This window comes from Phyllopteryx taeniolatus, chromosome 1 (genome assembly GCF_024500385.1).
Source record: "Phyllopteryx taeniolatus isolate TA_2022b chromosome 1, UOR_Ptae_1.2, whole genome shotgun sequence".
Classification (NCBI taxonomy): Eukaryota; Metazoa; Chordata; class Actinopteri; order Syngnathiformes; family Syngnathidae; genus Phyllopteryx; species Phyllopteryx taeniolatus.
This window is the reverse complement of record NC_084502.1, coordinates 33,364,941-33,391,638: the sequence shown is the minus strand read 5'-3', so window position 1 is coordinate 33,391,638 and position 26,698 is coordinate 33,364,941. Positions and strand designations below refer to the sequence as shown.

The 26,698-nt window shown below is 41.6% G+C and overlaps 1 protein-coding gene across 5 annotated transcripts in view; it reads left to right on the top strand.

The window, feature by feature from the left end:
• nfatc2a (nuclear factor of activated T cells 2a) overlaps nucleotides 1-6,064 on the top strand; it is a 39,233-nt gene extending 33,169 nt beyond the window's left edge. For all 5 annotated transcript variants that reach the window (XM_061790315.1, XM_061790329.1, XM_061790300.1 and 2 more), the window contains one exon: nucleotides 4,765-6,064. In XM_061790315.1, the coding sequence (XP_061646299.1) occupies nucleotides 4,765-4,820 (56 nt within the window). In that variant the 3' untranslated portion in view covers nucleotides 4,821-6,064. The remainder of the gene's footprint in view (nucleotides 1-4,764) is intronic.
• Nucleotides 6,065-26,698: the final 20,634 nt, after the last annotated feature.

The window sequence follows — 26,698 nt, the reverse complement described above, 5'->3', positions numbered from 1 at the left end:
ATCTGTTCATTACAAACATATTTTGTAAATCTACGCCAGCGACATATAGTGACAGGCAGAGCCATTAAATTCTCTCTCACTAGATGGCAGAAGGTACAATGGACCTGTGTATCCACCTGTTGTTTTTCATGCAACAGAATAAGGCTTCCTGTAACTATATCAGCTTTGTGTTCTATTAAACAGGCCCAGTAAATTTGTGAGTAAATCGAGACGAGATCATCATTATTTCAGTATTCATACTATTTGTGACATTTACATTTGGTGGTGTGCTGTGAGATTTTTCTCATGTAATTTAGGTTCCTTAGCTCTAGATACCAGAGGAATGTGTACTGTATTTCAGCGATTTCAGATAACATTAGTGGATCTGTGCGTCTCCATGGTTACAGCAGGCACAGACACAACATGCTACGTAATAGCCTGAGTAGCAAGCAAAGAGCTTTTTTGGCACACTTTGAAATGCTCGCATTAGTCATCGGACCTAATGAGTCGCTAGTGACACAGTGGAAGCAGTGGCGGTCCGAAACGTCGCTAAGCGCCAATGTACACACGCACGCACACACATGCTAGACCAGCGATTGCTATTTTTTTGACAGCCAGTTTGGCGGGTGGTGTCCTGTACTGTACTTCCGACCCAATATGACAACTACATGCTGTATTTTGTAAAAGTAAAAACAGAATACAATGATTTGCAAATCATGTTCAACCTATATTTAATTGAATACACTACAAAGACAAGATATTTAATGTTCAAACTGCTAAACTTGATTGTTTTTAGCAAATAATCATTAACTTAGAATTTTATGGCTGCAACACGTTCCAAAAAAGCTGGGACAGGTGGCAAAAAAGACTGAGAAAGTTGAGGAATGCTCAACAAACACCTGTTTGGAACATCCCACAGGTGAACAGGCTAATTGGGAACAGGTGGGTGCCATGATTGGGTATAAAAGGAGCTTCCCTGAATTGCTCATTCATTAACAAGCAAAGATGGGGCGAGGTTCACCTCTTTGTGAACAAGTGCGTGCGTCATCTACGGTCCATAATATCATCAAAAGGTTCATGTGAGTAAGTTCATGCATGTAAGCGGCAAGGCCGAAAACCAACATTGAATGCCCGTGACCTTCGATCCCTCAGGCGGCACTGCAACAAAAATTAATGTGTAAAGAATATCACCGCATGGGCTCAGGAACACTTCAGAAAACCAATGACAGTAAATACAATTCGGCGCTACATCCGTAAGTGCAACTTGAAACTCTACTATGCAAAGCAAAAGCCATTAATCAAAAACATCCAGAAACGCCGCCGGCTTCTCTGGGCCCGAGCTCATCTAAGATGGACTGATGAAAATTGGACAAGTGTTCTGTGGTCCGACGAGTCCACATTTCAAATTGTTTTTGGAAATTGTGGACATCGTGTCCTCCGGGCCAAAGAGGAAAAGAACCATCCGGACTGTTGGACGCAAAGTTCAAAAGCCAGCATCTGTGATGGTATGGGGCTGTGTTAGTGCCAATGGCATGGGTAACTTACACATCTGTGAAGGCACCATTAATGCTTAAAGGTACATACAGGTTTTGGAGAAACATATGCTGCCATCCAAGCAACGTCTTTTTCATGGACGCCCCTGCTTATTTCAGCAAGGCAATGCCAAACAACATTATGCATGTGTTACAACAGCATGGCTTTGTAGTAAAAGAGTGCGGGTACTAGACTGGCCTGCCTGCAGTCCAGACCTGTCTCCCATTGAAAATGTGTGGCGCATTATGAAGCGTAAAATACGACCCTTGGAATTGGGGTTGTACTTTAGCATGAAGCTAGCAATGAGCTAAACTCGAAGGTTTCTTTAGAGGCATGGTTTTATCCTAAAATTTTGATAGAACTCTGTTGTCCCATTTTTTTTGTTGTTGTCTTTTTGGTAATTGTGTGGTTAACCACACTGAAGCCCCTGTCGTTCCATGCATGGTATAATTTGTGTTAAGATGGTTGCCAATGTTTGAGCTGGACTTCTGTTTTTGTATATGGAAATGAACTGTTGAGAAGGAAACTTCCAAATTCACTGACGTGAAGGTGATTGCACTGATCACATCTAAGGTTGGATTTACACTGCAGATCCAAGCACTCAATTCCGATTCACAGTGAATCCCCGTTTATTGCGGGGGATACGTTCCAGAGCCCCTAATAGATGTAAAATCCACGATATAGCGACCATATAAAAAAAAAAAAAAAAAAAAAACCTGTTTAAATAGTTTCACCACACCCACATTCTTTAATCACATTTAATAAACCCATAGTCCACAACCTTTTTGGTTAAGAAAAGTCATTTTCACCCAAGCCACTACTGGAGGAGATGACACAACGCTGATTAAGCCATTCAGCTCCTCTAACGTCTTGCTGTATTTGTCAGTATCTTATTTTTTTTATATTTAGTGAATGCCCTATTTATTTCCCGCGCTGGCCCGGTTGGTGTCGCACTGCAAATGACGGCACGGAAATGATGCATGTCCTTCAAAACAGTAAAAATGTTGTAGAATCACATATAAGGGGCATAACATGCATTGCCTACGACATATTGAAGCGACGGCTCTGTTCTTTTGTTGTAATGCAGAATTTGAGCTTGGGGGAGGGGCAAAAATAACATACTATAGCTTTAAACTTAATTAAAAATTTAAAACACTTATACTTTTATGTTTGTCATTATCTTTGCCTTATGTTGTATTGTGTTAATGTCCATATATATTTTTAGAAAATTTAATTTAATTAAATCGGCCGGGGCGGCACGGTGGCCGACTGGTTAGAGCGTCAGCCTCACAGTTCTGAGGACCCGGGTTCAATCCCTGGCCCCGCCTGTGTGGAGTTTGCATGTTCTCCCCGTGCCTGCGTGGGTTTTCTCCGGGCACTCCGGTTTCCTCCCACATCCCAAAAACATGTATTAATTGGAGACTCTAAATTGCCCGTAGGCATGACTGTGAGTGCGAATGGTTGTTTGTTTCTATGTGCCCTGCGATTGGCTGGCAACCAGTTCAGGGTGTACCCCGCCTCCTGCCCGATGACAGCTGGGATAGGCTCCAGCACGCCCGCGACCCTAGTGAGGACAAGCGGCTCAGAAAATGGATGGATGGATAAATCGGCCGGCCGATTAATGGGTCTGGCCCTAATATTTACACTGGCATGACACATATCTCAATTGTGTCACTTGAGAGTGAAAAAAAAGTGGTCGATTTAGAACGGCGTAACTTGAACCACGCACTATAAATCCAACTTTAAACCACAGTGATTTTCTCCTCCTGCAATGTTTGAAGTGGAAGGTTTTAGCCGCCGTCTTACGCAAAATCTTCCCCGCTGAGTGCCCTGCGATATCGTGACAATCTCAATTTTTTTGCTTGCTAGTCTTTGTTCAAGCAGGCTGACAGCTAGTTGAACTTCCTCAATGCTTCGGCAGTGCAGGCAAGTGCACACTCTCTGTGGACCGTGCAAGTAATCTTACTTATTTAACCCTGAATGCAACTGCTTTACTTTGCAAACACCATGTCAAACCTTCTCTACGCACTCCTCCCATGCATTGTGATTCTATTTTTAGAACCTCTGTGCAAACAGTTTCCATTTCCACGCCCATGCTTGTGTGTTTACGTCATCAGCAGGAAATGATTATATAGTGCGACTCCAAAGGAACACATCCTCTAATTTTTAATCAATGCTACCAATTCTGCAGGTATTTAAGTGATTTGTGGTTTTTTTTTAAATCTTTTTATTGGAATTTTCTTTCAGATACAAGAGCATTTGACATCCACAAATATTTTACATATTTGATAAAAATGGAGGTAGAAAGTTTGTTTTACACAGTGCTTTTCAACAACACTAACATACGCCCAAAGAGCTTTTTCAAGCAAATCATTTTTACCCACTATTCCTTATCACCCGTTGTGAAATGTTAAAATAAATAAATTAAATTAAATCTAGGCGCCACGGTGGACGACTGGTTACAGCGTCAGCCTCACAGTTCTGGAGACCCGGGTTCAATCCCCGGCCCCGCCTGTGTGGAGTTTGCATGTTCTCCCCGTGCCTGCGTGGGTTTTCTCCGGGCAGTCCGGTTTCCTCCCACATCCCAAAAACATGCATGCTAGGTTACTTGACGACTCTACATTGCCCGTAGGTGTGAATGGTTGTTTGTTTGTATGTGCCCTGCGATTGGCTGGCAACCAGTTCAGGGTGTACCCCGCCTCCTGCCCGATGATAGCTGGGATAGGCTCCAGCACGCCCGCGACCCTCGTGAGGAGAAGCGGCTCAGAAAATGGATGCATGGATGGATGGATAATGACATTTCTAAATACGAACAGAATGTTGTTGTTCAGACTGAATCAACAGCACCCTCTTCTGTTTGCTCCTGAGTAGTGCACTTTTATTTTATGACCTTGTTAATATGACGCACGAACAAATGTGATTTGATTGACCTAATTCTTCAATGTGTCTATTTCGTAATCAAAATTTTCAATGACATTAATACTCCCACAAATGTGGACCATTGATTGCATATGAGAATTTGTCAATGCAGACGCACACAAAAATTGAATTGATGCAAAAATAAAAAACACTCTATTAAAGGTCTAGCAAAGCTAGGTTCTACAGTTAGTAAGTCAACCACAGGTAAGTTTAATCATCATCAAAATTCCCCCAAAATGTTCTGACTTTTCAAAGCGGGTGTACTCAATTTTGTTTGCTTCCTGTATTTGTTTGTTTTAAATGTTCTCAAATGTTTCTTTCTTTGCTTTGCAGTGAATGAGATCATCTGCAAGGACCTGACTGGTGTTCAGACTCAAGGGCAGTCTTAGAGGACAGCTCCGAAGGAGAAAATGGTGTCACGCTCTGCGCCAGGCCCTCCTGGAAGCGCCTCCATCGGCAACAGCATCGGACATTCTGGGTTTTGTGCACCAATGCCAATCCCCCCGACCCCCGGTCATACTGTAGAAGCCCCTATACAGGCCACACAAAAACAGCTGGTAACTGTGCCTTATTTTGTTAATACAGGTAATTTACCTATTCTTGTTTACTAGTGAATAAATACATGAAAATTATACAAACTTAAACGGTCGATCATCTCAAAAGTGCAGTTTGTAATTAAGGCTAAATGGATGCCTTCACCAAATGAACTTCATGTTCATGTGCACTATGCAGTATGTGTGTGTGTGTGTGTCCTTTGGATAATATTCCATTTTATATTTGTAAGGTGCATAATGCATAATATTCATGCAAAGTGTCTTTACAGGGCCTGTGATGCTGCATTTGAGGTTGTAGTTTGTGTTCAAATTCTAAATTCAGTGACAATCTGCACTTTGACACAATTTAAGTGGCCTTTGGAAATTACAACTGCTTCTTTTTTATGTGTAGTTCTCTTAACATTTTCCTGTGTATATAGCAGATTTTGTTTTAATATAATGGCAGCATATTTAATGCCAAAGTCTTGCCTATGCACAAGATTCTTGCAGCCCATTGTAAACAGAGTACTGCATCTGGTTCATTAATGTACACATGTAAGGATATACGGGCTATCTTAAAATAGTTTGCTGTGATTGTTCCAACCTAATCAGACTCTTAATTCCCTTGTGTTGATGAATTGAACACTTGTGTTTGAAAAGTTGCAAATGGGGTAAAACAGAAGTATAAGGCAAGATTTAATCAGAGGCAGACCTATTTTATACAACATAATATTCTGATGATTACATTGATCTGAATGATGTTTCCCATTGAGCCAGTACAGCACAATTGCAGTTGCCTTATCTTGAATGTATTCTCCCCATTTTTTTGTAAATATTACCCTCAAAGTGCGATTTTGATGCTAGCGTATGTGTAGCTTGTTATCTTGTCTAATGTCTTATGTTTATATCAGGCAGCATATCATTCTTTTTTTTTTCTTTTTTTAACAAGGGAACTGAAGGGAATTAGGCCTCATTTATTTCTGGAATCTTGTGTTTCAGTTCACTTGTTTAATTTGAGTGAGGTTTTCTTATTTACTGTTGAACTTTGAATCTTGCTATTTTTGTATTCTTAAAAGTAGCAATAAACTATATCCACAATCCACAGTGTTTTATCTATTATCCTTCAGCAACTACAATGGTGAAATTAAGAAAAAGTGGGAAAATCACTCATTTAATTATTGCGTTGAAGCCAAACAATGTTTAGTGAAGCAGCAGCATTCCCATATGCTACTCATCTATAATGTAGGCATTTTGTTCCTTGTACTTGTGACGTATAATATTACAAAATGAGTAGTAAGTACTGTATGTCTATGGAATGAGGTTTTGGGTTCGAATCTCGGCTAAGGGCTTCTCATGTCGAGTTTGCATGTTATACTCAATTTACTCATGATTCCTCCCACATTCCAAAAACATGCATGTTAGGTTCATTGAAGAATGTATGGATGCTGGTTAACATTGAGGCCAACATTTTATGTCTTTGGTAGCCTGAGGGCATCAATTGCCATGGAGACAATTCTGTTTGGAGCTTTCTTTGTCAATGAACCTTGTGTTCCAGAAATCTTTGTTTATGATGTCAGTGTCAGTGAAAAGACGGCACGTGGTTTTTGCCTCATCTCTAGCCTGGTTGCACATACACACAGACTCAATCACACACACGTACCACCCTGACTCATGTGCCCTTTCAGCGCTCAAAGCTTGCCTATGCAGACAACACACAAATGAAATCCATAAATAGCTTGGCATTTCATTCATTTGACTTTTGATACTTGTCAGAAGACAAAATCCCAACTAAAGCTAAATTTCAGTAAGAACAGTGGTGGATTTATCTTTGCACTTAACTGAATCAAAATTCAGTTTGAACCACTGATCATGCATGGTATTGAACAACAAATGCTCAATGAAGTGAATAATAATGAGGGCTGTCGAAATTAACGCATTAAGAACGCTTTAATACAGATTCCTTTTAAAGCTGCTTTAAAAAAAAAAAAAAAAAAAAACTGTCAACACTCAATTAATGCACGACCTTTCTTTGGCCTTCTACTGTGCCTGTTGTGAGTGTACTTTGTTGAGCGTGCTGTTTGCGTCTTTGTCCTCTTTTACAGTCAGTGTGGTCCATGCATGCAGATAACACACCTACATTACATTAGTTAAATGATCAGAACAAGAAAAGATCGAACTGCATGAATATAACTCCTTTTTCGCTGAGTAGGAAAGATATTGTATGTATATGCCTGTGAGTATGATCTGTTTGTATGCGTTTCTACAGCCATTGTGTGTGAATATTTGTTCTTCAAGGAGATATGACTCCCGGGACTTTGATGCTAATGTCTGTTAGCCTGTCAATGGGATTTTACATTGTGGGTTAGCATTAAGCGGGAGATTTAATCCAGACCTATGGGGGGCACAAGCCAGTGCAAACTGTAGGCCGGTCCCAAGCCCGGATAAATGCAGAGGGTTGCGTCAGGAAGGGCATCTGGCTTAAAACTTTGCCAAACAAATATGTACGTTCATCCAAAGAATTCCATACTGGATCGGTCGTGGCCCGGGTTAACAACGTCCGCCACCGGCGGCGTCAACCTGCAGGGCACTGGTGGAAATTCAGCTACTGTGGGTCGAAGTCGAAGAGGTGGAAAGCGGGTTCTTTGGCAGAAAGAGAAGAGGAAAGCACAGAGCCTAGAACTGAATGTGGGGACTTTGAATGTTGGGACTATGACAGGAAAATCTCGGGAGTTGGTTGACATGATGATTAGGAGAAAGGTTGATATATTGTGTGTCCAGGAGACCAGGTGGAAAGGCAGTAAGGCTAGAAGTTTAGTGGCAGGGTTTAAATTATTTTACCATGGTGTAGATGGGAAGAAAAATGGAGTCGGGGTTATTTTAAAAGAAGAGTTGGCTAAGAATGTCTTGGAGGTGAAAAGAGTATCAGATCGAGCGATGAGGCTGAAACTTGAAATTGGGGGTGTTATGTGTAATGTGATTAGTGGCTATGCCCCACAGGTAGGATGTGACCGAGAGGTGAAAGAGAAATTCTGAAAGGAGCTAGACGAAGTAGTTCTGAGCATCCCAGACAGAGAGAGAGTCGTGATTGGTGCAGATTGTAATGGACATGTTGGTGAAGGTAATAGGGGTGACGAAGAAGTGATGGGTAAGTACGGCATCCGGGAAAGGAACTTGGAGGGACAGATGGTGGTAGACTTTGCAAAAAGGATGCTAATGGCTCTAGTGAACACTTTTTCCAGAAGAGGCAGGAACATAAGGTGACATCACTTTAGTTGACTTGTACCTCACCTTGTAATGGTGACAGGAGGTAGCGTTTTCTTTTAGTAAACTAATTCATTTAATTACACTTTTTTTTTTTAATTACACCAAACTATTATTAACATAAATACATAAAAATAAGTGATAAATCATTGGTGACAAATTGACAGCCCACTGTTGTGTCGAGATCGCCGGTGACGGCAACTCATTAATCATGAATATTTAGCAGTAAAAACAAGTGCCGCCCACCGCAAGTAACCTCTCTGGTCCCCACCAACATCCGTGTCAAAGTTCGTGTGTTTATGTAATTGTTCCTGCTCACATACAGCAGGTAAACTACTGACTGCAGGGTGAATGCGCACATTTATTTCGAAGGCAGTTTTGTTTGTTCAGTGTGGCGCTGTTGCATGAACATACACAGCGGTTCAAACTAGGGCTGGGCAATATGGCCTTTAAAATAAAATCTCAGATTTGTTCCACAAAAATCCAAATACCGATGTCAACTGATTTCCCCCCATTTGCTGAAAGCAGACACAAATGACAATGAATTTACCCAAATCAAGTTCTGCTTTTTGTTTTTCTTGTCTCTCCTGGAATTGTCTGTATTTCTCCTGATAGTGAACAAGCCTTGAATTTCATTTTAAAGTATTTGTTTTTTTTTTCCTGAGCATTAACTTGCATCAACTTCCGCAGAAATATTTGGCATAAATACTTCTTTACTTTACAGATAATGTATAACCCCAATTCCAATGAAGTTGGGACATTGTGTTAAACATAAATAAAAACAAAAATGATTTGCAAATCATGTTCAACCTATATTTAATTGAATACGCTACACAAGAACAGATATTTAATGTTCAAATTGATAAACTTGATTGTTTTTAGCAAATAATCATTAACTTAGAATTTTATGGCTGCAACACGTTCCAAAAAAGCTGGGACAGGTGGCAAAAGAGACTGAGAAAGTTGAGGAATGCTCATCAAACACCTGTTTGGAACATCCCACAGGTGAACAGGCTAATTGGGAACAGGTGGGTGCCATGATTGGGTATAAAAGAAGCTTCCCTGAATTGCTCAGTCATTCACAGGCAAAGATGGGGCGAGGTGCACCTCTTTGTGAACAAGTGCGTGAGAAAATAGTCAAACAGTTTAAGGACAATGTTCCTCAAACTACAATTGCAAGGAATTTAAGGATTTCATCATCTACGGTCCATAATATCATCAAAAGGTTCAGAGAATCTGGAGAAATCTCTGCATGTAAGTGGCAAGGCCAAAAACCAACATTGAATGCCCCTCACCTTTGATCCCTCTGGCGGCACTGCATCAAAAACCGACATCAATGTGTAAAGAATATCACCGCATGGGCTCAGGAACACTTCAGAAAACCACTGTCAGTAAATACAGTTCGGCACTACAGCCGTAAGTGCAACTTAAAACTCTACTATGCAAAGAAAAATCAACAACACCCAGAAACGCCGCCGGCTTCTCTGGGCTCATCTAAGATGGACTGATGCAAAGTGGAAAAGTGTTCTGTGGTCCAACGAGTCCACATTTCAAATTGTTTTTGGAAATTGTGGATGTCGTGTCCTCCGGGCCACAGAGGAAAAGAACCACCCGGACTGTTATGGACGCAAAGTTCAAAAGCCAGCATCTGTGATGGTATGGGGCTGTGTTACTGCCAATGGCATGGGTAACTTACACATCTGTGAAGGCACCATTAATCCTTAAAGGTACATACAGGTTTTGGAGAAACATATGCTGCCATCCAAGCAACGTCTTTTTCATGGACGCCCCTGCTTATTTCAGCAAGACAATGCCAAACCACATTCTGCACGTGTTACAACAGCGTCGTTTCGTACTAAAAGAGTGCGGGTACTAGACTGGCCTGCCTGCAGTCCAGACCTGTCTCCCATTGAAAATGTGTGGCGCATTATGAAGCATAAAACACGACAACGGAGACCCCGGACTGTTGAATAGCTGCAGCTGTACATCAAGCAAGAATAGGAAAGACTTCCACCTACAAAGCTTCAACAATTAGTGTCCTCAGTTCCCAAACGTTTATTGAATGTTGTTAAAAGAAAAGGTGATGTAACACAGTGGTAAACATGACCCTGTCCCAGCTTTTTTGGAATGTGTTGCAGCAATAAAATTCTAAGTTAATGATTATTTGCTAAAAAAAAAAAAAAAAAAAGGTTTTTCAGTTTGAACATTAAATATCTTGTCTTTGTAGTGTATTCAATTAAATATAGGTTGAACATGATTTGCAAATCATTCTTCTTTTCCTTTCGGCTTGTCCATTTGGGGGTCGCCACAGCACGTCATCCTTTTCCATGTAAGCCTATCTCCTGCATCCTCATCTCGAACACCAACTGCCCTCATGTCTTCCCTCACGACATCCATCAAACTTCTCTTTGGTCTTCCTCGAGCTCTCTTGCCTGGCGGCTCCATCCTCATCATCCTTCTACCAATATACTCCCTATTTCTCCTCTGGACATGACCAAGCCGTCGAAGTCTGCTCTCTCTAACTTTGTCTCCAAAACATCGAACCTTGGCTGTCCCTCTGATGAGCTCATTTCTAATTTTATCCAACCTGGTCACTCCGAGAGCGAACCTCAACATCTTCATTTCCGCCACCTCCAGCTCTGCTTCCTGTTTTCTCTTCAGTGCCACTGTCTCTAATCCATACATCATGGCTGGCCTCACCACTGTTTTATAAACTTTGCCCTTCATCCTAGCAGAGACTCTTCTGTCACATAACACACCTGACACCTTCCTCCACCCGTTCCAACCTGCTTGGACCCGTTTCTTCACTTCCGGAGCACACTCACCATTGCTCTGGACGGTTGACCCCAAGTATTTAAAGTCCTCCACCCTTGCTATCTCTTCTCCCTGTAGCCTCACTCTTCCCCCACCATCCCTCCCATTCATGCACATATATTCTGTTTTACTTCGGCTAATCTTCATTCCTCTGCTTTCCAGTGCATGCCTCCATCTTTCTAACTGTTCCTCCACCTACTCCCTGCTTTCACTGCAGATCACAATGTCATCTGCAAACATCATGGTCCACGGGGATTCCAGTCTAACCTCATCTGTCAGCCTATCCATCACCACTGCAAACAGGAAGGGGCTCAGGGCTGATCCCTGATGCAGTCCTACCTCCACCTTAAATTTGTCTGTCACACCTACAGCACACCTCACCGATGTTCTGCTGCCCTCGTACATGTCTTGTATTATTCTAACATACTTCTCTGCCACTCCAGACTTCCGCATGCAGTACCACAGTTCCTCTCTGGGTACTCTGTCATAGGCTTTCTCTAGATCTACAAAGACACAATGTAGCTCCTTCTGACCTTCACTGTACTTTTCCAACAACATCCTCAAGGCAAATAATGCATCTGTGGTACTCTTTCTAGGCATGAAACCATATTGTTGCTCGCAAATACTCACTTCTGTGCAGAGTCTAGCCTCCACTACTCTTTCCCATAACTTCATTGTGTGGCTCATCAACTTTTTTCCTCTATAGTTCCCACAGCTCTGCACATCACCCTTGTTCTTAAAAATGGGCACCAGCACACTTTTCCTCCATTCCTCAGGCATCTTCTCACGCACTATAATTCTACTGAACAAGCTGGTCAAAAACTCCACAGCCACCTCTCTTAGATGCTTCCATACCTCCACAGGAATGTCATCAGGACCAACTGCCTTTCCATTTTTCATTCTCTTTAATGCCTTTCTAACTTCCCCCTTACTAATCATTGCCACTTCCTGGTCCACCACACTTGCCTCTCCTACTCTCCCTTCTCTCTCATTTTCCTCAGTCATCAACTCCTCGAAGTATTCTTTCCATCGAGCTAGCACACTACTGGCACCAGTCAACACATTTCCATCTCTATGCTTAATCACCCTAACCTGCTGCACATCCTTCCCATCTCTATCCCTTTGTCTGGCCGACCTGTATAGATCATTTTCTCCTTCTTTAGTGTCCAACCTGCCATACATGTCATCATATGCCTCTTGTTTGGCCTTTGCCACCTCCACCTTTGCACTGTGCCGCATCTCAATGTATTCCTTTCGCCTCTCCTCGGTCCTCTCAGTGTCCCACTTCTTCTTAGCTAACCGTTTTCCTTGTATGATTTCCTGTACTGTGAGGTTCCACCACCAAGTCTCCTTCTCTCCTTTCCTGCCAGAAGATACACCAAGTACTCTCCTGCCTGCATCTCTGATCACCTTGGTTGCTGTGGTCCAGTCTTCTGGAAGCTCCTCCTGTCCACCGAGAGCCTGTCTCAGCTCTTCCCGAAAAGCTGCACAACACTCGTCCTGTCTCAGCTTCCACCACATGGTTCTCTGCTCTGCCTTTGTCTTCCTAATCTTCCTCCCCACCACCAGAGTCATTTTACACACCACCAGCCTATGCTGTCTAGCCACACTCTCCCCTACCACTACTTTACAGTCGGTAATCTCCTTCAGATTACATTGTCTGCACAAGATGTAATCCACCTGCGTGCTTCTACCTCCGCTCTTGTAGGTCACCCTATGTTCCTGCCTCTTCTGGTAAAAAGTGTTCACTACAGCCATTTGCATCCTTTTTGCAAAGTCTACCACCATCTGTCCCTCCAAGTTTCTTTCCTGAATGCCGTACTTACCCATCACTTCTTCATCACCCCTATTTCCTTCACCAACATGTCCATCACAATCTGCACCAATCACGACTCTCTCTCTGTCTGGGATGCTCAGAACTAATTCGTCTAGCTCCTTTCAGAATTTCTCTTTCACCTCTCGGTCACATCCTACCTGTGGGGCATAGCCACTAATCACATTATACATAACACCCTCAATTTCAAGTTTCAGCCTCATCACTCGATCTGATACTCTTTTCACCTCCAAGACATTCTTAGCCAACTCTTCTTTTAAAATAACCCCAACTCAATTTTTCTTCCCATCTACACCATGGTAAAATAATTTAAACCCTGCCCCTAAACTTCTAGCCTTACTGCCTTTCCACCTGGTCTCCTGGGCACGCAATATATCAACCTTTCTCCTAATCATCATGTCAACCAACTCCCGAGATTTTCCTGTCATAGTCCCAACATTCAAAGTCCCCACATTCAGTTCTAGGCTCTGTGCTTTCCTCTTCTCTTTCTGCCGAAGAACCCGCTTTCCAACTCTTCTTCTTCTTCGACTTCGACCCACAGCAGCTGAATTTCCACCAGCGCCCTGCAGGTTGACGGCACCGGTGGCGGACGTTGTTAACCCGGGCCACGACCGATCCGGTATGGAATTCTTTGGATGAACGCTCATATTTGTTTGGCAAAGTTTTAAGCCGGTTGCCCTTCCTGACGCAACCCTCTGCATTTATCCGGGCTTGGGACCGGCCTACCGTTTGCACTGGCTTGTGCCCACCATAGGGCTGCACTGATTTGCAAATCATTGTATTCTGTTTTTATTTATGTTTAACACAACGTCCCAACTTCAGTGGAATTGGGGTTGTAGATACAAGTCCTTCCTCTTGGGAAAATGACACTTTTTATATACTGATGGCATATATGTAAACAGAATTACTAATACAGAGAATTATCATTTTAAACATTCAACAATTTAACACCATAACATCAGGCATCAAACTGCATGGCTCAGCTTGTGCATGTCTGCTGTTCAAGAGTTAATTTAGAGCTGTGATTTGATTCTGGGATTAATGTATAAATAAATAAATGTAAGTATAAATAAAAGTCGCACGGTCACAAGTGTCATTCCACGAGCATCAACGTTAGGGGTACCTTTCTTTTTCCTTAACTTTTCCTGGCTTATTCCAAAACAAAGGTGAGCCTCAACAAGGTCTGGCAGAAGAAGACCTCCCCTATTTTCTCCCTCACCTTCGCGTACTTATACTTATAATTTTTCAAGAGGCTTGTTAACCGTATTAGCAGCGTAGCGAGAGACAAACGTGTAAAAATACTTATAATAATTGTAAAAATACTTATAATAATTGTTCACTGGTGTGAATGTAAGTGCCCAAAGCCAGCTGGGATAGATTCCAGCTCACCTGTGAATCACGACCCTAATAGTGCTGTAGAAATTTTAGATGGATGGATTGTATGAGGGTGGATTGGTGGATGACTGGTTAGCACATTTGCCTCACAGACCCAGGTTCAAATCCGGCCTCACCTGTGTGGAGTTTGCATGTTCTCCCCGTGCCTGCGTGGGTTTTCTCCAGGTATTCCGGTTTCCTCCCACATCCCAAAAACATGTGTGGTAGGTTGATTGAAGACTCCAAAGGACAAACTCCGACTGCAACGGACAATCAAAACTGCTGAAAGGATTGTCGGTACCACCCTTGAGGACTTGCACGCTGCCAGAAAATCCAGTTCTTCCAGCTCTTTCCCTCAGGTAGGGGCTACCGATCAATGCAAACTAGAACTAGCAGACATTCCCTCTTGCGATCAACTTCTTAAACAGCTAACCTACAATTCCATTGCAACATGCTGGCAATTTTTTTGACTTGAGTTCATTGTCACATTTCTGTCGGCCCATTTATATATTAGTCGTGCACTCACTGTAGTAGTCTCGCCACGCTGCACTATTTGCATTTCTGTTGTTGACCAATACTGGCCACTCATGCCAGAGTAGCATCTGCTCCATTTGCACACTGACTGAGGAGTATCTGCAACATTTGCACAATCAACAGTGTCCCAGATTATCGCGCTACTCGTCACTTTAAACTGCATACACTCCTTGAAGTCTTGGCGCCCTTTGCACAATGGTCATTGCACCGGACTATTGCTATATTAGTCATTTGAACTGCTCTAAGTGCTAGAGGACTCTGCATGTTTTGCACAATTCTCCCAAAAAAATAAAAATAAAAATGTACCGGCATTACCAGATAACTATTAACTCTTTATTGCTCAGTGACTGTTTTTTTGTCAATGTCTTTATGTCTCAAAAGTGTTCTCTGTCAATTGACTGTCTGTTGTCGTACTAGAGCGGCTCCAACTACCGGAGACAAATTCCTTGTTTGTTTTCTGGACATACTTAGCAAATAAAGATGATTCTGATACTAAATTGCCCGTAGGTGGTGCGTGCGAATGGTTGTTTGTTTCTATGTGCCCTGCGATTGGCTGGCGACCAGTTCAGGGTGTACCCCGCCTCTCGCCCGAAGATAGCTGGGATAGGTTCCAGCACGCCCACGACCCTAGTGAGGATAAGCGGTTTGGAAAATGGATGGATGGATTGTATGAGAAAATCTTGCATATAGGGCACAGGTGTCAAACTCAAGGCCTGGGGGCCAGATATGGCCCACACCATCATTTCATGTGGTCCGCGAAAGCAAATCATGTGCATCAACTTCATATTTTATCCTAAAAAACAAAATTGTAAATTGTCTTAACCTTTAATAACATTGAAAATTGCAAGCCTTTTTGTTACCAGTCCTCTTTTTAAAATAAATGGAATAATATTTAAGCAGTTTTCATTAGCTTCTGATTTCAAAACAAGTTACCCGCCAATTTGTTGTGTATTCGTAGTAATATGAGGCTATTGTACATTTACAGTAGGGCTGCAACTAACGGTGATTTTAATAATTGATTAATCAAACAAAATGAACAAACAAATTAATTGTGATTCAGTTCCTGGTTGCTATGTCAGAAAATCAGTAAAAATGTTCTCCGTAGTAAAAGCAGATGTTTGCAAGTGTCTTATTTTAAATCAGCACAAAGATAGTCAGTCTGCTTTCATGGAGGACTACAGAAATCGGAGATTTACTGTTGAGAGGCTGAAATTCTGAGGATTTTGATTAAGTTAAACAAGATGTTTCAATGATTCATCGATTATCAAAATAGTTTTCAATTATTTTGATAATCAATTAATTCTTGATTAATGGAATGAAATGTTGTCAAGACCATAGAACAGTAAATGGCAAGTGGTACATGTTTCTGTCCTGGTTGCTGAGTACAAAATACACTATAACGTACACTCTAAATTCAAATGTGTTGATACTTTATGTGACTTGCGTCTTCCCTCTCTACTGTGTTCATCACTGTCTGTGGGAGTACCCATTGTATTGTTTATTTGTCTATGACACAGTATTTAACTTTTTTTTTAAAAAAATTTTTACACTTGTATGACTGACCTATGACTTAAAACATTATCTGTAAATTTAATAATGGTTTGGTCATGTGGCAATTAGACTTCAGAACTGATTACTCCTATTTTCATTTTAGCAGAATTCTGGAGTGTATTTTGTCCCACATCAGCGTTTCCACCTAACATCAGACAGTAGTGTAAAAAGTATTACTGTATGTACTGTATACAATCTAGCTATCACTTAAACAGACGAAAAAGTATTTCCATGTTTATAATGTGTACAATTGTGGATGAGGTCCTATCAACCTGCCCTCATTAGCATTCACTAGATCTCCATATTGTCTTCGCGAAAGAAGTGTGAAAGTGTCAACCATCTGTCAACAAAGGTTCCCGTTTCAGTGCCAAAGAAGCACATTTACAATTAGCCAACTGGTGTCGCTAAGCTTGTACATGAACAAACAGCACTTTTTTTTTTTTTTTGCATCTCTTAATCAGTTTCATTCCCAAGTGTATGTTCGTGCTTCTCAGTGATACAAATGGTGATGAGAATGATAATATATTAAAATCATCTGAAAATGGGAGCTTGTTTCAACACTGAATAAAGCAAGCAGGACGGCTCCCGATGTAGTCAGCAGTGTGAATGCTGGAATTTGAAATAGCTAGTTCAATTAATAATAGCAGCTGGGAGCATTGTTTCTGTAATGCAGCTCTAATAATAACAATCACCACGCACCTGTCAGAGGAAGGCGGACCGCATTAAAAGGCATACTGCAGAGAAGCGAGCCACCATTTTGTGATCAACCGTTCTGCCAGGTTAAAAGCTGACATCTTCCTTCAGGGCAAGTCACAAAGACAACCAGAGGCAACAAAGAAATAAAAAACTGTAATCCCATGATTATTATTGCTGTTTAGTAACATTGTTTTGACAGCACTTGGGCTCCCCCTGAGTGAATGAATAGAGCTGCACTAATTGGGTATTGAATCCATCTAAGTCTTCTGACAAACAGTGGTCACTCAAAGCCAAGTGTTTAATCCCTCTATTGAATTAAAAGTCAGAACTACCCATGTAAACACTAATCATTGTGTTGTCACGTACATGCATCAAACATACTGTACCGGCACGTAAACTGACTGCACTCGTCCTCTATCATCCTCACATAGCAACCATGCAGTAACCATAGCGATGGAATTAAATTTAAGACCAAGGTTTTTTACATTTTCTTTTTTTAACGTGACAGAAAACCTAACTTAAATAGAGGTTCTTTACTTTATTGATCGTGTGACAACATTGTGTAATTGTGTGAATGCTGAGAGACAAGCCATCCTGCTGAATCTGTTGTGCATCAAAGTGGCCTAAATGCTGTGAAACAAACAGTAAAATTAATGCAAATGTGCATTTTAAGACATTTTACAGAATAGTGGAACAAGCATTTACAAGCTTACCACTGCTCCCCTGCGTTGAAAAATAATTTAGCAAATGCTGAGACAAGGACCACTACAATGGTGAGTCAAAAGTTAAATGCTGTGAGATGAGCATTCATGTTACTATTGTGAGGCAAAAAATGTCTGAATGCTGAGAGACAAGCATTTCAACTAGTGCTATTGTGAATCAAAAGTGAAGTGAATTATAAGAGATAAGCATTCACACTCTTAAATGTGAATGCTGAGAGCCAACCATTCACACGAGTGTCATCTTGCGCCAAAAGTAATTTGGGAATGTTGAGACAAGCATTTCAGCTAATGCTATTGTGTGTAAAATATTACAGAGTGAATGTTGAGAGGCAACAATTGAACACTGTTATTGTGCATCAAAAGTTAAGATGTGAATGCTGGGAGAGGAGCATTCACGTGAATGCTATTCTGAGACAAATGTCATTTTTTGAATGCTTAGACAAGCATTGAAGCAAATGCTTTTGTGCATCAAAAGTTAAGATATGACACTAATTCTGCTGCAAAAAAATCCCACTAAAACCTTAATGCATCAGTGTTGAATGTTAAGCATTCACAATACTATTCTGCATGCGTGAACTGATTATTCTATTGTGCAGACACTAGATTTCACTCTAATGTTCTGTCGCCCAGAAAATGATTCTAAAAATGCTAAGAAACAAACATTCACACTACCACTATCGTGCGTCACTACTAAACAAATAAATAAATCACATACATAATCAGAATACAAAAAAAGTATCTGTACAAAAACATGCAAGCAGATTACAGGTAGATTTATATATATATATAAAAAAAAGTGATAATTTTGCAGTGTTACAATGTAATGCAGGTAGAGAAGCCAGTTGTTTGAGCCCCAACATTTTCCTGTTTGCAGCACATCGCGTGTGTTTGTGTGTGTGTATGTGTGTGTGAGAGAGAGAGAGAAAGAGAGAGTGTGTGTGCATGTGTGTCATTGAGTGGAGGGTTTAAGATACTGCAATACTGTACTGCTTCCATAAGTTTAGTTCTCTTTTTTTCCATTTCACTCGGTTTAACATACACACTGAGTTATGTGGATAGGTTTTCAAAACGTATGAAGCTAGGCAGCAAAGTGAACAAGAGGTTTGCACGTTTGTCTCACAGTTCTGAAGTTTTGGATCCCTTGGATTACTTTACTGACTACATTTTTTCACAGATAACAAGTAACTGCATTGGAATCCATTTTAAGTAACCCTCCCAACCCAATATACTGTATATATACATATATGGTTGTGTCGGGCCGCACCAAGAACGTGCTAACCCGTGTACAATTTTATGAGTAAGTAACAGGAACTTAAATTTGCATCTCAAGTCAACCAGGAGCCAATGCAAGCTTACCAGAATCGTCAAAGTACTAAACCTAATTAATTCAACTAAACAGGGTTGCACATCCTGTCCATAAAAGCATCGTCATCATCCCAGCAGCCTTAGAAGTTCCTGCCACAGTCTCGCTCTGATCAACAATTGCACCCCAACCTTCCCCTCCGTCGCTTGCTGAATTTAAAACACTGATTGGATTGCTGCTGTGGTGGTCAGTGAGCTGCTCCTTTATTCCACTGAAGAATGGATCCAACACATAAAGAGTAATAACAACCTATGACACAAATATCCCCCACCCTCACATCGACAATTTAGGCTAACATTATTATAGAACATCATGATAGCATTATTATAAAGCTAATGCTAGTAACAGTGTTAGCCAATGCTAATTTGTGCTAACACTGCCGCTCTGCTTACTGGCTTTCACATGATAGAGCTTCGGCCGACACGTCAAAGTGGTTCTTTCACTCTGGAACTTCGTCCTGCCTCGCTGCCAAGTTGTTGTCTAGGAAGCCCGGTGTGGGGGTGCTTATGTTATTTAGTCCCACTTTTTTGTAACAGTGAGGCAAAGTGCAAAACATGCTTTCTCACAGACACATTTCCAGAAATTGGCAGATAAAAATTCACTTAGTTGTTTAATTTCACAATTGATGGATAGACAGGCACTCCAGAGACTGTCCTATTCGCCGACAATCTGTCACGTATGGGGAGTAGCTGGATCCAAGAGCAGGCAGAGGCAGATGTAAGATGAACAGTTTATAGAGGAAAGGTAATGGCGGTGGTCGTAGGTGGGTTGGCAGGCGGTGGTGAGGACAGGCGGCAGGCATGACGTGGATCAGGAACACGGGGGGAAAACACTGAGAACAAGGAGACACAGGAGTCAAAAAAGGGAACGATGAATAGAGTGATTTACGTGATGGAAATGGGCCGTGGTACCGCTGGAAGTAACTGCAATACTTGGGCGAGGATTCCCTGGAACAGGCAGGCTTATATACCGGTGGTGATGAGGCTGATTGGAGACAGGTGCTGAAAAGAGAGTGGGGAGGACGGAGAGCGAGAGGATGCAAAGCGCCCTCCCGGCTCCAATAATGGAACTGCAGGGCAGTGTATGATACAAGCAATCAAGCGGTCACAAGCGGTCCTCAGAACTGTGAGGCAGATGTGCTAACCAGTCCCCCACCCTGCCAGCCAAAACAGGACCTTTAAGGCAATTTGAAAATGTTTTCTCATTTTCACAACATTTCCCATGGGAATGAGACAGACTGTTCCCCAAAAAGGTCAAAGGTTAATCTGTCAGACAACATTGTGTTTTCACTTAAGGGGAACACACCTCTAAGGTTGAAAACAAGCCATTCCAGGATGCTCGTCGACCTCTGATTTGTTCTTATTTCAAAGATTTTTACCCAAAGAAAATAATGGAAATAGAAATAATTTGTTCTCGGATCAAGCCATTATCACACTTCATTTACTCCATTAAATTTACTGAAGTAATTTCTTAGATAAAGTGTACTTGCCAGAGTAGTTATAATGCAATATATGTTTTATTTGAGTATATTTGTTAAGAAGAAACGTTACATTGAGCTACATTCTGTTCGCTACTTTGATTTGCACATATCTATGATTGCTTGTGCAATCTATTTGTTTTGGCTTGTCAGAGGTAGTGTCAAGTGACTATGTTTCACCAATGCAATGTAACCACTCATGTAGTTGACTCCATTTCACGAGTGAAACGGAGCCAGGCAGTCATGACTGCACACAAAGGGGTCTATTTTTATTGATGGCGCAACTCCAGTTGAGCATAAAAACTGGCATCTCTTGATTTTCGTGCAAGCGCAACGCTCGCTGCGCATCTTTGCCTATTTCGTCTGTGCTAATCTGGGCGTATCAGACCCTTGGACCCGTGGCCCAATGGTTAAGATCATCGGCTGCCACTGTGGGGGACCTAGTTTCAAAACCCCGACTGGACCATCCGCCAACATCCCCCGGACTCATGGCTGTGGTGTCCTTGAGCAAGACACTGATACCCTGAAATGCTCCCCGGGTGCTTCAGCTGCCCCCTGCTCCATTGTGTTCCACTAACATGTGTATGTGGTCACTGTGATGGGTTAAATGCAGAGAACAAATTTCGTGTACATACATGCATGTTCATGACAATAAAAGATGATTCTTCTTCTTCTTGGAGATGCGCTTGGTGGAGTGAGAATTTGGTGTCACAAAGTCCGTTTAAACTTATGCCTGCTGGGACCACGTTTTGGCGCAGGTGATCTAATGCGATTTTGGTAAATTTGATCGGGGCACAGGCAGGCAGACAGACGCGCGAGCTCCGCGGACGTATGTGATGGATGTCAGACTTATTTCAACAGCGGGCATGGAACCCTCTGACTCATCAGAGAAATCAATTCATTGAACGCATTATTATTATTATCATCTTCATTATATCTTTACTGGCTGGGATGCAGCTGTGTGGGGGGAAGGACACGTACGATCATTGGCGGTGTAGCGTATATCGGTGTTAAAGAAAAACGGAATTAATGTGTAAAGCGGTCGGAAGATAACATTTGTGTTCTCCTTCATTCTCTGGTGTCTGGTGAAACAGGAAGATATTGTAACTAAGAATGTTTCTTTAGTATAAAAATGGGGCACCGCGTCTTTGATTAGCTAACAGCAGGACAAAAACGATGACAACCCTCGTGGATCAATGTTTTTCTGAAAGGGTTGCCACAGTTATGTAAAATTAGTTTTCGATTGCAGAGGTCAATATCTTTGACAGTAAGAAAAAAACAAAGGAAGTAAATACGGTGGGGAAGCATCTTTTCATAGTACTATATGTTATTCTTTGATTCGTTGTCATTCAAATCAGAAAATTCTGACTTGCTATTCGTTTTTTTTTGCTGCACTCGTGAGTGGACTTGAATCAACACCGATTCATTCATAGCACTCGCGATTACCTAATGTGCTCTTCTGCATATACAGTGGGTATGGAAACTATTCAGACGGACTTACATTTTTCACTTTTGTTATATTGCAGCCATTTGCTAAAATTATTTAAGTTCATTTTTTTCCCTCATTAATGTATACACAGCATCCCATATTGACAGAAAACTCCTCTGCCATTCCTCCTTGCAGATCCTCTCCAGTTCTGTCAGCTTGGATGGTGAACGTTGGTGGACAGCCATTTTCAGGTCTCTCCAGAGATGCTCAATTGGGTTTAAGTCAGGGCTCTGGCTGGGCCATTCAAGAACAGTCACGGAGTTGTTCTGAAGGCACTCCTTCATTATTATATATGTGTGCTTAGGGTCATTGATTTGTTGGAAGGTGAACCTTTGGCCCAGTCTGAGGTCCTGACCACTCTGGAGAAGGTTTTCGTTGAGGATATCCCTGTACTTGGTCGCATTTATCTATCCTACAATTGCACCCAGTCATCCTGTCCCTGCAGCTGAAAAACACCCCCACAGCATGATGCTGCCACCACCATGCTTCACTGTTGGGACTGTATTGGACAGGTGAGAAGCTGTGACTGGTTTTCTCCACACATACCGCTTAGAATTAAGGCCAACAATTTCTATCTTGGTCTCATCAGACCAGAGAATCTTATTTGTGACCATCTTGGAGTCCTTCAGGTGTTTTTTTTAGCAAACTCCATGCAGGCTTTCATATGTCTTGCACTGAGCGGAGGCTTCCATCGGGCCACTCTGCCATAAAGCCCAGACTGGTGGAGGGCTGCAGTGATGGTTGACTTTCTAGAACGTTCTCCCGTCTCCTGACTGCATCTCTGGAGCTCAGCTACAGTGATCTTTGGGTTCTTCTTTACCTCTCTTACCAAGGCTCTTCTCCCCCAATTATCTCAGTTTGGCCGGACGGACAGCTCTAGAAAGGTTTTTGATCGTCCCAAACGTCTTCCATTTAAGGATTATGGAGGCCACTGTGCTCTTAGGAACATTAAGTGCAGCAGACATTTTTTTTGTAACCTTGGCCAGATCTGTACCTTGCCACAATTCTGTCTCTGAGCTCTTCAGGCAGTTCCTTTGACCTCATGATTCTCATTTGCTCTGAGATGCACTGTGAACTACAAGGTCTTATATAGGCATGTGGCTTTCCTAATCAAGTCCAATCAGTATAATCAAACACAGTTGGACTCCAATGAAGATGTAGAACCATCTCAAGGATGATCAGAAGAAATGGACAGCACCCGAGTTAAATATATGAGTGTCACAGCAAAGGGTCTGAATACTTATGGCTGTGTGATATTTCGGTTTTTCATTTTTTAATAAATCGGCAAAAATTTCAACAATTCCGTTTTTTTCTGTCAATATAGGGTGCTGTGTGTACATTAATGAGGAAAGAAAAATGAAGTTAAATGATTTTAGCAACTGGCTCCAATATAACAAAGAGTGAAAAATATAAGGGGGTCTGAATACCCACTGGAGAGACGTCTCCATGTGAGACTATTGCGCCTCATTTACAGGGAATGAAAGGAGCCACTGAAGTCGCCTGTGAACACTTGCACCCCAGCGCAGAAGATCTTTTAAATGCACTCATGTACTGTACACCAGTCGATGAAATTATCACTCCTCACAAGGTTACGCCATGCAGAGCCCTGGACTATGCCAGTCACAAAAATAGAGCCCAAAGTCTGCGCAACCCCACACAGAAGCAAAGTTTTCAAAGTGATTAATTTATGTGAAGCATGGCAGAAATAATGGCGTGCAACTCATAGTCAGAAGAGGCAAAACACCCCTGGCCTCAAATTCAATAACTGTTTCAGATTTATTTAAGTACTATTTTAGTTTAAATCCTTGTTGGGAAATATTGGAAGTTGCACATTCCTATTTTATATTTTTGTCTATTTGATGTTAATGCTATGATTTAAAAAAAAAGAAGAAGTTTTTCACCAAGTACTTACCCTTACTGATTTTTTTCCTTGTCTCACATTTGAAAAATCAGTAACGATGTTAAAAATCAGTATGTGTCTGCCACGTTTGACAGTCCAGCATCACCACACACTTGTGGTCAAAGATAGGCTGGACTTTTTTTTATTGTGTTTATGTTATGCAGTGAGCAATGGTTAAGTTATTTTTTGCAGCCGTGTGACAGTTAAGAATGTCAAAATGTTTTTACATTTGTCAAATTTTATTTGACATTGCTGTATGTTTTTTCACACTTTTTTGCATTCTGAATTCAGCCAGTGAGTTGCTTTTTTTTAAATTTAGATTGCGTCTGTTCTTCTTATCCACAGTATAATCATTTAGCAATATAACTTACAATAATGGCTTCATTATATATGGATGGATGGACAGATAGATAGATAGACAGACAGACAAACATACAGACAGGCACTCTGTTCATCACATGTGGATGTTGCTTTTGTTATAAGTTAGCGCGGTGGGAAACCGGCTTTGGTGCTTGACAAGAAGAAGCTGTGTTTCCAACGTGAGTTTAGGGCCCGGGAACATGATAATCAGCGCGGTAAAGACACAGCCATCATGATGCTTGAGCAGCACAACATTTATTTTGACAAAGCGCTCACAGGGCTCAGACCTTGACGCTATTTTTGGTTTTGAGTCATGTGAACTTGCGATATGTGAACGTGTGATGCCAAAGCTGTGGATCCACCAGAAGTGATATTACCATGCCAACTGCATTTTCTCCCCCCTGCCTTGTTTTGTGTCAGGCTGTGTGTATTCACATGATATTCCTGTACAAAACACAATGTAATTCTCAGCAGCTTTAAGGACAGGTCTGGTTATTATTATTATTATTATTATTTCTGGTTATTTTCTGATAGGAGTGAGGAACACATGAGGAGCTTGCGGAATGTTTTCATGGTTCCCTTTCCTGCTTTTGCAAAAGCAAGTCATTTTGCTTCAAAAGGAAGTAGCATTGCTTCCTCAATGAAATGAACTGGAGGGATAAAATTTTCAACCACCAATCGATTCCTGAAAGGAGACACACTCTGAATGTGAGCTAGCAGAACCTCTTCATGTGTCATGAAACGGGCCTCTTTAGTACTTTGGCTTTTGGGGCGGCTGTCGCTCAGTAGGTAGAACGCATCGTCCAGTGACCGAAGGGTCGTTGGTTCGACTCATGGCTCCGACTGTCCGCATGTCAAAGTGTCCATGGGGAAGACACTGAACCCTAATTTGCCCCGAGTGGGCCTGGCAGCGCCTTGCATGGCAGCAGCTGCCCATTGGTGTATGAATGTGAGGCTTTGTAAAGCGCTTTGGGCACTGATAGTGTAGATAAAGCACTATATAAGTGCAGTCCATTTACCATTTTACCAAAGTCGCATTTCTTATTTAACCTTGATACATTAATAGCCCTTAGACAAGAATGCTAAAACAACAAGTTACAATAATACAAAACCTAATATGCCTAATTTCAATTGAGCGCTTTCATTCTATTGAACTGCAACAATTTTTTTGTGGCTACATAATAATGTGCTCTTAAAAGAAAAAGTCTTTCTGTTTGTGCTTCCAGAAGTTACGTTTTTTTTGTGTGTGGAATGCGTGGTGAGCACATCCGCCTCAAAGTCAGAGCACTTCTGGGTTTGAGTCTCTGCTTGGACGTTTGTCTGTGGAGTCTGCATGTTCTCCCCGTGCTTGCGTGGGTTTACTCCTGCTACTACAGTTCCCTCCCACATTTTAACAAATTGTCTGTGAGACTAATTTAAGACTCTAAGGCAGGGGTGGGCCACATCCTCCCGCCAAAGATTGATACAGAATCGCCCAAATCATATCAAAATCATGACTACATTCATTTGACCTTGTCCTGTAATGCCGAGTGTTCCACCAGGTTGTCCTGTAATGCCCAGTGGTTCCACCAGGTACCGCAGTAGGTACAGTGATACATTGACTTGTATTTGGCTGTTTTGTTTTTACACTGCTACTGTTCTGATCCCTTCTTCAACCATGAGTGGGCCAAAGAAAAGAAAGAGTGTTTAATATAGAATGGACTACTGAATACTTTTTCACTGAAGTCCAGTCAAAGGCTGTATGTTTAATTTGTTAAGAAACCATTGCGGTTTTAGAGGAATATAACATCAACCCTCACTTTTCTACCAAGCATGCTAACAGCAAATCCTCGCAGGAACTGATGGCTACGACTCAGCGGTTAAAATCAAGCTTTCAGGCTCAGCAAAACACCTTTATCTGACAAACTGCCATCCAAGAGTCATTTACACAAGAAACAGTGCCACGGGAGCTGCGGATGGAACTGATTGATCTCCAGTGTGATAGTGTCTTAAAAGAGAAGTTCAACTCTCAAACAGGATGAGTTTTATGCTTCATTAAGTGCAGACACATTTCTAAAAATCCGGAAGATGGCACAGAGGATGCTGGTGGTGTTTGGCTCTACATGTGTGAACAGACTTTTAGTGTGATGAACACCAACAAAACATCCTACAGATCTCAGCTGAGTGATGAACACCTTAAATGTGTTCTGAGAATTGCCACAACAAAACTAACACCAGACTTTGATGCACTGGCAAAAATAAAAGGTGATCAACAAAACAACACTTTCCCCATTAAAAGTAAATGTAAGTATTAACACTACAATGCCTTTATTTATGTATTTATTTCTTTTAATTAAATTTTTGATATGTAACCATCTGG